General features: G+C 36.7%; 2 protein-coding genes across 3 annotated transcripts; one reads left to right on the forward strand and one right to left on the reverse strand.

Annotated features, from left to right (window-relative positions):
- Positions 1-122: 122 nt before the first annotated feature.
- Positions 123-1,860, reverse strand: LOC132698571 (acyl-coenzyme A diphosphatase FITM2). The gene has a single exon (XM_060664748.1). It carries the CDS (start codon positions 1,648-1,650, stop codon positions 535-537), a length of 1,116 nt encoding a protein of 371 aa, XP_060520731.1. The 5' UTR covers positions 1,651-1,860; the 3' UTR covers positions 123-534.
- Positions 1,861-2,135: 275 nt separating this feature from the next.
- Positions 2,136-2,922, forward strand: LOC132698379 (large ribosomal subunit protein mL52). 2 transcript variants are annotated; one of them, XM_060664398.1, is made up of 3 exons: positions 2,136-2,153; positions 2,287-2,401; positions 2,457-2,922. In XM_060664398.1, exons 2-3 carry the CDS (start codon positions 2,365-2,367, stop codon positions 2,804-2,806), a joined length of 387 nt encoding a protein of 128 aa, XP_060520381.1. In that variant the 5' UTR covers positions 2,136-2,153; positions 2,287-2,364; the 3' UTR covers positions 2,807-2,922. The 2 variants fall into 2 exon arrangements, with proteins under 2 accessions (XP_060520381.1, XP_060520380.1); XM_060664397.1 differs by lacking the exon at positions 2,136-2,153 and having other exon boundaries at positions 2,269-2,401.
- The last annotated feature ends 10,252 nt before the right edge of the window (positions 2,923-13,174 follow it).

Raw genomic sequence — 13,174 nt, forward strand, 5'->3', positions numbered from 1 at the left:
AATATCAGGTACTTCCTCCTTTTGAATAATAATTACTTTCATTTAATTTGTAAACAAGGTCAAGTGCTACAATTAAAGCTAGAAATATTACACACTTTTCTTCAATATGGGACATCAAGATGATGAAATTTCTTATAAAATTAGTACAGACAGCTTGAACTTTACAATACACAGCTTCTATTTGTTAGACATGGCATCTACTTATTACTATAAGTTTTTGAATGGCAGAATGTTCATGAAAATGAAAATTTGACAATTGTCCAGGGAATCAATAAGCAGTGATAATTTTCTCCAAATATTGGTTCCAAAAAGTCTTTTTGCAACTGTTTTTTCTGTTTCTTGCTAGTAAAAATAAATGATATTTAGAAACTACTGCCATACAGGTCATTTTTATAAAATTATACAGTACACTACTTTTAATCCACAACTGCTGCCACAACCCTGTTTTATTCAAAACCATGTCTGCTCCTCTTCCACCAATTATAAATATAATATAAATAAATATAAAATTAACAACAATAACAACACTCATTGCTATCTTGTAGAAGACTCCATATCTTCATTGTTTGTCCCTTGAGAATATATTGGTCGACCCATAAACATAGGACTAGTTCCATTGACTATGCTGCCAGTTCGGCGTTTTGGAATCACCGTTTCTTTAACAGGTTTCTTAATGTACTTGAACACACCTTCTCCAGGGAGTCTAGGCAAAAGACTAGGGTGATTGAACCAGAGTCGATAAGTGAAAAACCAAGTCAAAATGGCTATGCAGCCACCTAGAAACTTTTCTATCATGACATGATAATATAGCATGGTAGAGACGAGCATTACATCCCAAAGTATTTGGAAAATAGTAATAATTATAAACAAACTCCTTATATAAATTGTGCACTTCTCATAGTTGGTATTCAAATTTTTAAATTCATTTTCACTGAGATTCCGCAAAGGATTAGAGTTTTGGTTAGTTTGTTTATTACTTCGATTATGCTCTTCTAATCTAATGTTGTCTTTAATGCTGTCCCAGTTCAATATGGACCTTGTCTCCTCAATCAAAACCAAGCTTCCATATATAAGTATAAATGAATGGCCGGAAGTATCAAATCCATTCCAAACATGTCCAGCTCGCAAACAAGACTCTTTCGTTCCATATTGTTTAATTCCACATTTACCAAAAGAGGCTTCAATATAATTAAATATATTGGTCCAAAACCACCAAAAAAAGGTAGCAATGGCTAACCTGGTTAAATGGTGGCCAACAATGCGTTTTATTTGAGCACAGCAGTAAATGTATGAGGTCAAAGTAACAAAAGGGAAGAGCAGAATAAGATTCCATCCCCAAGCAAACTTTACAAAATACTTATTGAATATGTTGTCTGATCTTGACAAGTATATCCTCGGAATAGAAGAAACATCAGCTATCAGTGAAATTAAAAATAAAGCTCCCAAGTAGATGATGACTTTGAGGTTTGTATCGAAAAACAATGATTTCTTACAGATGTAAAGTACCATTAGAGTGAATATTTCCTTTATGGAAGTCGGCTCACTAGTCGGTTTGGTGCCTTTGAATTCCACGTTCACGTCGCTAGTGGAAGGTCTGAAATTTAGTTTGGTGGTGTGTATGGATTTTCTTCTTGATGGTCTGCTTGCCATTCTTTATATAACTTCAAATATCCGAATTTGAAAGTGTTAATATTCATCCACTAGAATTTCTGTCTCAAAGTACAAAATATCATGCGACGTCAGCTCATATCAGCAAATATGCGAATTTCTTTCTAGTGACAACAACGACTATTTTCCAAAGTCCATTTTTTATGTATTCGGAAATATAGAAATATGTCTGACGTAAACCTACATTAGCCACAAAATCATTGAACTATTAATTTAGCGTTATGAAAAATAGCGGGCAAGATTGTTAGGATCGTTTGCCCATTTCCGACTTTCGTCGAGTATTATTTACATTTTCATCACACTCTCACACATGTCCCTGACTATAGATATGGGCGATGAGCGAGTGTTCATGGCAAACTCTTTTCAACCCATGTGCTATCAGTTGTTTACAAAAAAACAAATTAAAAGCATATCAAAAAAACTTCCCCGCTTCTCACAATTTAACAAGAAACGACTTGCGTCGTGCAATGCCAACCACAATTTTGGTATTTTGTATAATTTTCATCTACCAAATACTGCAACTTTTCCTATACTAAAAACATTTAAAAGTTTCTGAGTACCAGTCAAAATAGCCGGTTTGGTAGTATCATCATTAAATTAACTTTTACATTTTTCTAGGCTTCATATCTGTAACCTACCAATAGAAAGGAGATATAGGACCTAACCAAGTTATACTGTGAAACATCCTATTGAAAAATGTTTTGTAGAATAAATTTGAATTTGGGTAGTATTTGTAAGAATGTCACTTAAATTGCATTCGAACAATAATAATTATCAGTTGCTTGTAGCCCCAGTATATTTCAATCTAAGAAGTTTCGTAACTACACAAGCACATTATTTAAACCAAAAGTATCGGAAAGAAAAAGGCCTTCCTTTAAATCCAAACACCTCCAGCATTTTGACCAACACTCCCGATTACACTTTTCTCAATGGAAGTCTAGCACCACTTGGCGTGGGTCAACAGCGACGAATATTGAGGGAGAAAGAGGTAGTTAAGCAAATTGTTTCCCTAAGCAAGGAAATAGATTTTGCTGTTTATCGACATGAGCAGCTACAACGGGATGCTGAGAACCAGAAGAAGGAAATATTGTCGAAAAAATTGAAACCTAAAGGATACACTTTATTAAAACAAAGTTGATGTTAAGTTCTAGATTTTAATATGGTGTTTAATTAAAAATTAAGGCAACTTGTGTTGAAATTTTTAAGGTATACTTAACATGTAGATCACAATTAAAGATAGTGTGATTAACTTAATTGGTTCTCTTAGTACAATTTAATTTTAATAGTAGCACATCTTTAATTATTATTGACTATAGAATTTACTTTTTTAGTAACTATCAGTTGATTTCTCTTTGTCTAAATTTGTGAGATACTGTGGCCAGTTATTTTTAATCATATGACAAATTAAAAAGTTAATTTAAATTCTTAATATTGTGTATTACCTGCAATTAACTTTGTAAAAAGTGTCTCAATTATCATTAAAGATAGACAGTTGCAGGCTTTGAAATAGTATCTTTTTTTTTTTTTTTTTGAAACGATACTCAATCCAAAGAAAAAAACAGTATACATCCATGTAAAAAGTTGAAGTGGGGTCAGATAACTACTTGACCTGACAATTTATCAGCCATGAATTTTACACAAAAAGATATTAAATTGCAATATTGTCAAAAAGACACTCAAAAATGAAATCTCCAAGGGGAGTTTCATTTGTGCTACACTTTGTTTCACAAAAAAAGTAGCAAACTTTTGCTAAAACCACATCTTCTTTCTAGTTTTAAAAATAACAGAGGTGAAATAAATACATGGAAAGTTTGAATTCAACAGGAGAAATTCAACTTTGCTTAATTTTATTCTTCTTGCACTTGGGGCGTAGTATAATTCAAAGATTTGTTGGATACACACATTTTGACGCAATTCTATTTTTTTGGTAAGAAATAGTATACATTCTTGTATATAAATTGCTGAAAGTGTTAGTAATTTTTGATCCCCAAAATTACTTCTAAGGTGGTTCTCTTATATTTAGAATAATTCTCAAAAGTTCCGTTTTTGCAAATAAACAGGTTGTTCAAGTCTCTACTGCTGAAGAACATATACCATTTTCTAATATGGGATTCACCTGTTGCATGGTACGCCATTTTCACAGCAAGCGGTCTAAATACCTTGGTAGTACGCGGTGGCCATAACAAGCCGAATTTTTTTTTCTAACATTCATTATGATGTTCCCAAGACAAATAGTCAGCAAGGCAAACACCTAGTGTCCAAGTCAAACTGAAAATACAGTGTGGGTAGCATTAGGCATTAGGAGAAAGCGGCCCAACAGTCCTAGAGTCGATTAGGCCAAACAATGGTGGGAACCCCCTTTAATTTTTTGAACTCCCCTATATAATATGATGAAATTTGGCATGCACGTAAATAATTAAAATTTGTCATAAAAATATCTCAAAATGTCAAAATGACAGCCAGGCACCATTTTAAGTATTTTTCTTAATGGTAAGAGCTGTCATGTGATACTTCTTTTTGAAAGTTTTCCATATATCAAATTTGAAAACATTAGATTCTTCAGTTTTTGCAAAACAAAAATTAATCAAATACATTTTTAATTTTTAATGTAATATAAATAATTATTATTATTGAAAGGTTGCGTGTGAATACAGCATTAGAGTGTCAGGTCATGTTTGATTAATTTATATCTAAAAAGTAAAATGTATATTACATAACCAAGTTCATTTGAAGATCTAAAAGGCAGAGTTCAAAATGTTTGCAGTGTAATTTCCACAGAAACTTTGCAAGGAGGAGGAACGAGTTTATTGACAGACTTCATTATTCACAATGCCGGCTAATTTCGAACATTTAATACTTAAATACTTGATAAAATGATGAAACTATTTATTTTTAATTGAAGCTAGGGTGAAGTAATAGAAAAGTAATAAAACATTTGCAAGCATTCATTTGATTGTCTTGTAAAAAATGACAAATCAAATGTTTTCAAAAGTGGTATGCGAATAGAACATCAAATGACGTTTAATCACTTGACCCCTCTTACTTACTATTTAAAAAAGGTTTTTATATCAAAAATTAGACACTTTAATATATACGTGCATGCCAAGTTTTACCATGCTACATGATCGGTTTTTTGTAAACCAGTTGTTAGCTTCATCTACTTTTTAATATATTGAATCTTTGTGCAATTGCTTATTTGACACCATCTAACGTGATATTGACATATTTCTCTCATGTGATTCGTCTATGTTCATTTGTTACACATTATGACAGTAAAAAAAAACATCCCAATGATATGGAATATAGTCTAAAGTAGCCTAAGAGTGTTGAGAGTTGTCGTAGTCGACGATTGATGTTTTTATGAGAATAAGCACCTTTTTAAGAAAACACAACGAAACTTGCTTTTTATTACTTCCATCATTTTACCAACTCTTCCCGCTTCTTCTTCTGTCTTAACCCTAATGAAACTCTACGTTCCCATGTTATATGTTGCCGATTATCTGACTGATACCTTCGGCACTGCATTAACACACAATAACGCGTTTTACCACAAATCGAAACTCGATTTTACGTACTCGACGCGCGTTTCGCCAACCAAGTTGGCATCTTCAGGAGAAGATTAAAACTAAACTTAATAGAACAAATGCTCTCTATATATATACACATCGGGAAGTGGGAGAGGGAATTACGCACTGTTCACGCAATCAATCAGCGCGTATAATGGGCTAAATGGGATTGGACCTCTGTCTTTGTTCAGTGCCTTATTCCCTCTCTTAACAATTTCTAAGCTTTCGTAGGCATCTAATTTTCTACTATTATTTACTAATTTTAAACCTTATGATTATTGTTGAACATATGAACCACGATGCACGCATCTTGTAATTTCTCTTTAACTTGTTTTCCATTTTACCATAAATGCCAAATCGGAGTTTCTGTTGTTCATTTCATTGTTTTCTTTCCTGTTTGTTTTTGTACTTTTATCGTTTTTATTCCTAAAGAAACAATCTTTCTCACATTCTGTTTAGAGGCGTCAGTAAAAACTAGACAATGTGATTGGATAGATTTCTCTATTTTTTCTCTAAAATGGGCTTCCGCATTTTCGCTATTTATATTTAGTTTAAGTGGTTCGACCAAGGCAATAGAGTTAAAAAGTCTACGTTAAAGCACGGGAAAGTCGCACTCGAGTAAAGTCTGTTACGGTAAGGCAGATACATATTAAATGCCTGGACCAGGTATGGGGCGCCCGATATTCTATCATCATCTCTGAGAAGAAATCACCTCCGTACATACCACAGTAATTTTAGAGATTCTCTATGAGGTGTGTTAAAGGGTGGTCCGCAATGGCTAGGACTCCAGCCAGAAAGGATACTGCCAGTTTTCTCCTCCTTGTATCCAGGTCCAGTTCCGATGCTTCAGCCAGCAAGACATTCGTTGGGGTTGACCTCATACATCCCAGCACGCTATTCTTAAACCTTCAAAATGGATCACGTTAAGCTTGTTAAGTGTAGTCTTGTTGTAGGGGTTCACGAAAATGGAACCATAATCTGGGTTGGTCCTAATCAGAGTATGAGGTAAGGTCATTAAGATTTGCGGGTCTGCACCCCATGAAACTCTACTTACGCATTTCATTATATTAATTGCTTTATTTGCTTTATCACAGCTATATTTCACTTCAAATGTTTTTGTAGCACCACTCCTAAATATTTGACATGGTTCTTAAAAGCAATTTCCTTATTATCTATTTTTATATTTACTGGCGGGGCTCTTCTCCTACCTTTTGTAAACCAGACGGCTTCACATTTATCAGTACACAGGCAGAGGTTGTTGTTCTCTAGCCAGTTCTGTAATGTTTTTAGAGCTCTATTAAGTTTGCTTACCAGTAACTCTATGTCTTTTCCTTCGCAGAACAGGGCCCAATCATCCGCGTAATCCACTATCTTCACTTTCCCTTGAAAGAGTTTATATAATTCTAAAGTATAAATGTTAAAAAGGACTGTACTTAAGGTGGACACCTGTGGGATGCCCGAAGTAGCTAATATTGGTCCAATTAGGGAACCTTCATTATTCTTGGAGAATATAGATCTATTTTCCAGAATTTTAAAGATAAGGTTGGAAAGCTGTACCGGAATATTAAGTTCGTTGAGTTTATTATATAGTTTATGGATATTAACTGTGTCATAAGCAGATTTTATATCTAGGAAAACTGCTGCTAACGTAGTAATCAACGCTAGGTTATGATTTATACTTACTTGGAAATCCTGTCTGGAAATAAGAGAAAGTATTTTTGCTCTCTAGTAAATGTTCCATACGGCTTTTAATCATTAACTCTAACACTTTAATATAACATGAAGCCAAGTTAATAGGTCTAAAATGGTCAATGCTATGGGTGCTCTTATTGGGTTTAATCGGTAGGGATGACATCCCCAACTAGAAGGTTGTTATATATTTTCAGTAAGGCTTTTTTTGCTTCGACTGGTAGATGATTAATCATCTCATACGAGACGTCATCCAAACTCGGAGCTGAGGACTTCTTATGTTTTAAACCGTTGTTTAGTTCTTCCAAGGTAAATGGTCTAACATGTTCCATAGGAATTTTCAGTGTAAATTCGGATTCCATATTACAAATGGTCATTTTATTCAAAATCTCCCCCACCCCCCTCTCAGGGCCACAACTATATTATGCAGTTTGCAGGAAATATTGTTCCCTTTAAATTTATTAATTTTTTTCCACACATACGATATATTCGATTTTATGTTAAAAGATTCGCAAAATTCCCTCTTCTTGCTGTTTAACTGTTTTTTAGCTAATGCTATATTCCTTTTTGTCTGAATATAATTCTAAAGTTGGGTTCAGTTTAAAATTTTTACTTCTGTTTATTATTTCGGAGCAATCGTGGTTCCACCAAGGATTGGATATTCTTCCTGTTGAAAATTTAACTCCCATGGGGATGGAGAGATCGGCCGCTTTATTTATTATATTGTTTAATTCCACAAATCCCAGATCTTGACTATTCATGGATATATCAGCTAAAACAGTTTCATAAAATTTATTCCAGTCAGTCCGATAGGTGTGAGAAATAATTTTGTGTGCTAGTTTAATAAAGTTTCCATTCTTGAATTCCACGACAGTCGGGAAATGGTCGCTGTTCCCGCAGTCGTTCAAAACCTATTAATTAAGCAAGTGAGCTATATTGTTAGATATTATTGTTATGCCGACTGCGCTAACTGGTGATTGCGGTGGCTGAAAAAGAGTTGGTGAGCCGTCGTTTAAAATTACATAAGCGTTCGGAGAAGCTTCATCCCATTAAGGTCACCCACAAGGACTGCATTATCTGTGAGTCCTTTGAAAACCGTTGACAAAAATTGGTTTGTTATATTACTATTAGAGTTGGAATAAACATTAATTATGTTTAAATCGCTTATTTTGATTTTAATGTAAAGTGAGTTTTCATCATTAAAAGTTTTTACCTGATTATAGATTAACTAATTTCTAATACATGTTGCCACCCCTTCGTAGCCGTCCTGTCTGTCTTGTCTCACGATGTTGTATGATTTTAAATACAAACTGGATTCCGCCTTTAGCCATGTTTCGTTCAAACATATTATGTCTGGTTGTGTTCTAGAGTTATTAGGTTCGATCTATTGGCTTTAAAACTTCTGATATTCAATTGAATAATTTTCAGGTTGTTGAATTGGAAGGTTATTTTTCTTCTTTGGATGTCCGTGTTAGAGAGCACTTTGCTACCAATACTTTAAGGACTAGTTAAGTCCCAGTCCATGTAACTATTATTACTTAAGTGGTTTAATTTTTTTTTAATTGTATTCTGATTCTCTCTAGAGATTTTTTTAAATTTTACTAAAATAGAATTTACCAAAGAAGCTTCATCAATAGGTGAGTTTTCTGAGGTGAGCTCTGATTCAAGGCACTATTAGCAGGCACTTCATTAGATTGAGAATAATCATTTATAAATGAATTCCAATCATTTTTTTTTGGTTTTGCGTTTGGCAAATATAATTCTTTGTTGTGTTCTACTTTGTCACAAGATTGTTATTCTATTCTCTTTTTATTTGGATCGATTGAAGCTACTTGTTGATATGATCTTTTGTTCCTACCTGTATTAAAATCAGTCACCCTTCTCTGGTAAACTTCGCTTATTGCGAGAGGGTCGGTCAAGAATTGGAAAATTTCTGGGGTCATAAAGATATTCATCCTTTTGGATATACGTTTTTGGACATATTTTTTCTGCATCATAGTAAGTCAAATTTTCAAAGGCCATCAACTTCTTAATATTTTGTTGCCTTACATATTCGGGACATGTCTTACTAGTGGTCTTGTGGTTACCCTTACAAAAATGACATTTAGTGGGACACGAATGGGAATCATCATCATCATCTTTGTCATGTTTCTTATCCCCACAGTTGAAATATTTCTCTTTTCCTTTGCAGTTTTTTTTGTATGTCCGTAGAGTACACATGCGTAACATTGTGTCACTGGAGGGATGTAGACCAGTACCGGATAGGGTAGGCCAACAAAAGAATTCGTTTTAGTCAGATCCAGATCCGACTCATCTCCCTCTGGGTTCGGGTTGTTAGTAGGACAAAACAACCCTTCTTCGTTGATTCAGCGCACATAAGCACAACACGTGGCTATCGGAATCACGGTCTGACAGCCTCTCTCTTCCCGCTTCTTCTTCTGTTCTTAACGCTAAGGAAATGCTACGTTGCCATGTTATATGTTGCCGATTATTAACCTATTTCTCAACAAAGAGAACAATAAAAATAAACCATATGGAAGAAAAAAATCTAAAGGTCATCTGTATATGCAAATTATAAGTCCAGATAAAAAAATACATATATGCATCTGCAGTAGGTGTGTTATCTTAAATTTTATTTATCGTTATCCCTAGAGAATTTATTCATGAATAAAAGTCGTTTTGCAAAACAGTTATGAATTGTGCTTTTCCCTTTTTTGTCAGGCAATGATGTTGACATTTTTCTGAGTATAAAAAAGATCGCAGGTTTGATTTATACCTAGTTATCTAATCAGGTTTATGTATGTATCAAGTCAATCAATAAATCGTTTGAAAAATATAGATAAATTTAAAAAAAGTAAAGATTTTGAATTCAAATTTCAATGTAAAATAAAAAAAAACATTAAAAGAATAGATAAACGAATTTAAGTAGCTAGCTAAATAGCGGAGAGGTATCCTTTAATTTTTTATTTTTGTTATTAGGTATTTTCAATCAAGCTAGATAATTAACTATTTATGTTTCCTTAAATATCAATTCTGAAGTTTTATTAAGTCTGTTAAAGTGTGTAGTATAGAGTCGATTTTTTTCAAAATTCCCACATATTAGTGGACACCCCGTATGGTTAGCAATAGGTTTTATTCGTATATTTGGAGTATTATATCTTTAAAAGAAGTAATATCATGTCTTTGCTATTTAAGAAATAGCTAATATTGTCAAGAAGTGACCTAATGTTTTAAATCCAACAAGAATTTAAAGCTCCAATATCTGAAAAAGTAAGTAAAATTTAAATATTAGACAAATTACAAACTTATCCTATTTTTTGTCCTAGAATTGATATCTGAATAAAAATATGGTGTAATCCATTTGAAAAGCTCGAGATTTTGTTAATTAAATTCGCCAAAACGGCACCACCTATTTAGGACGCGCTGTATAAGTTGAAGCGCCAACTGATTGAGTAGTGCATCATCTCCTTAGTCTGTAAATTAAATGTTAGTTGCAATACCTGGATCAGTAGCGTCGCAACACAATTTTATATAGAGCAATCAAAATATGAAAAAAAAAACTCACAACCTCAATTTATGCCTAAACTATGCAAAATTTGAATAGGAATTTCTTAAGAAAGTAAGCTTTATTTTAACAAAGGATTCAAAAAATGTCAAAATATACAGGGTGTTCCATTTAAAACAACAAAGTTGATGTCGGATGACACTTTTGGGACACAAAATTAGAATATTTTAAATCTTCAGGAGTGTCCAAGAGACTTTTGTACGAAACTTTTTTGCGTATCTCCTATGGGTTTCCAGATCGTATATGATAGTCCATCGAACTTACAGAGAGTTTTCTGGACTGTTTGGGCAATGTATATAATTTGACATATCCAACTGATTGTGATATTGTTATTTATTTTATTAGATGTTTATACATTCGAGACCAAAATCATGCAACAAGAAAAATGACTTTTGGAAACATTTATGAAATGTTACGTTAAGTGAAAATATCTGTTTTTGTAAATTATGGAATATATTAGAAAAGTTATTTAGGCCTACCAAGCTAACTCTCCTCCAAATATCATTAAACATTATTACTAAATAAATATAGCCTTTATTTTCCAGCAACAAATAATATATTCTTATAAAAAAAAACAATGCGGAAAAACGCCGAGTAATCTGGTTAACTTGTCTAAGATTAAGATTATGTACGTTCCTTTTCAAGGTTGTTATGCCATAAGGAGGAGATTTATTATTGACTATTTATGTATTACAGTTATTGGTATTGGTATTAAAGGGGGGCGGACCCCGCGGGCGTCCGAACACTTAGGCCACCAGATGGGCCCGTTGTGCTTCCAGACCACGCTAGGGGGCGTCCAGAATGCCGCCCCTCCTATAGAAGGTCAGCAATTCCTTTAGCCCAATACCATGCACTGAGTCCGGATCGATCAAGGCAGAAGACTCCAAATGTTGCCCATGTCAAAGCAGGGCACTCGGTGAGCAGATGATACGGGATCTCCTCCATTTCCAGACACCACCCGCATTCCAGGTCGTCTCCAATGCCTGGTAAGCAAAGATGCCTCCTAAGCCTGCAATGTTCTGTGTAGGCCGCTGTTAGTGCTCTACACTCCCTTCTGGTCAGTCCAAGCAGCTCCCTCGTCCGAGGGAGGGCGGGCCTATGCATCATAAGCTATAAGTTATCATTGTGAGAAGCCCTCCCTGGCTAAGGCGTCCAACTGCCTCATTGCCCTGGATCCCGGTGTGACTCGGGATCCAGACCAACGTGACATTTCTCGCCGTGGCCATTTTCCTCAGTACCCCTTTGTACTCTTTTATCAACAAGAAGCAGAGGGACCGACAAGTTCGATCCCGTTGTCTCGCAGTACGCTCCAGCTCCGGCCAAATCTCCCATTCTGGACCCGTCCGTGTACCAGACAAGTCCATCCCAGGAGTCAACTCTGCCGACTCTCCACTCTTTCCTTGATGGGAAGAGAAAGGTCCATTTGTGAAAGAAGGTCACCTCGGGGATCATGAAGTCACTCGGCATGCAGGTTCCCTCTCTCCAGAGCCTGCAGCTCGCGAGCCTGACAGCCGTCCTGGCCGCCTTCATCCGCACCCAATCCGCCAGAGAGAGCAAACCCACCAGAGTCTCTAGGGCCCTCGTGGGTGCCGTCCTCATGGGCGCCCGTTATACAGAGGCAAGCCAATCTCTGCAGTTTATCAAGAACTTGCCTTGCTCCTGCCCTTTTGCTCGCCGGTCACCATGCCACTGCCCATGCGTGAGCATAGGCACTGCCATGGTACCGTAGATCCACTGCATGATCTTTGACCCCAGACCCCAAATGTCCCTTACCGCTCTCCGGCACGCCCACAGAGCACCAAAGGCCGATGTGTTCCTCGAAGGTCAACTTGGAGTCCAACTATACCCCCAAGTACTTGACGCATCCGCTTGCAGAAAGTGGTACCCTATCCATCGAAATGTTGAGGTTACGCTCCACCTTCCTTCTCCGGGTGAAGATGACCATCTCCAGCTTGCCAGCTAACTTGCTGTTCCGGCATCATTGTGAAAATCTTGCCAATGACCCGTTCAGGAGAGCACAGACCCCGTGTTGCCTCAACCCTCCGGTCGGTTAGCATGGAGCGGATCTATTTTACAATGACCGTCCCCACTCCAGTACGCTCCACCGCCCTGCAGATCGAATACAGGGCCGTATTATTGGACGCCCCTTCGATGTCAGCGAACACGCACACCGAGAGCCGTCTCGAGCCCATACACTCCTCTAACCTGGAAGTCAGATAGTAAAGAGCCGAGCCCACACAGCTGCCACTTCGGTACGCATGCTGAGTTGGCTTTAAAGGGGCTTCCAGCCCCACCCAGTCCCTCAGATACCGGTCCACAAGTCTCTCTAGCTGCGGAGGCAAACGAGCCGGTATGACTTCGGGTCCGTGTAGTCGTTCTTGCCTACCTTGGGATGAACACTACCCTGCTGTGTCTCCACAGCGCGGGCACGTATCCCTTTGCAATGGAGACTCTGAACAGATCCATCAGCCTGCTGATCAGCAGACCTCCGTCCGTTTGCAGCAGCGCCGGAAATACTCCATCCCCGCCCGCCGACTTGAAGGGGCCAAAGCTATCAATAGCCCACCTCAGCCTACTATGGTAACCACCCTCCTTGCCGTGGCGTAGTCGCATCTAAGACAACCCCCGGCTTTAGCATTCCCCCCTGTGTCCGGATCGGCGGACCCTGGGAAGTGCGTGGTCAGCA

This window comes from Cylas formicarius, unplaced genomic scaffold (assembly GCF_029955315.1).
Source record: "Cylas formicarius isolate icCylForm1 unplaced genomic scaffold, icCylForm1.1 PGA_scaffold_2__14_contigs__length_35257938, whole genome shotgun sequence".
Lineage (NCBI taxonomy): Eukaryota > Metazoa > Arthropoda > Insecta > Coleoptera > Brentidae > Cylas > Cylas formicarius.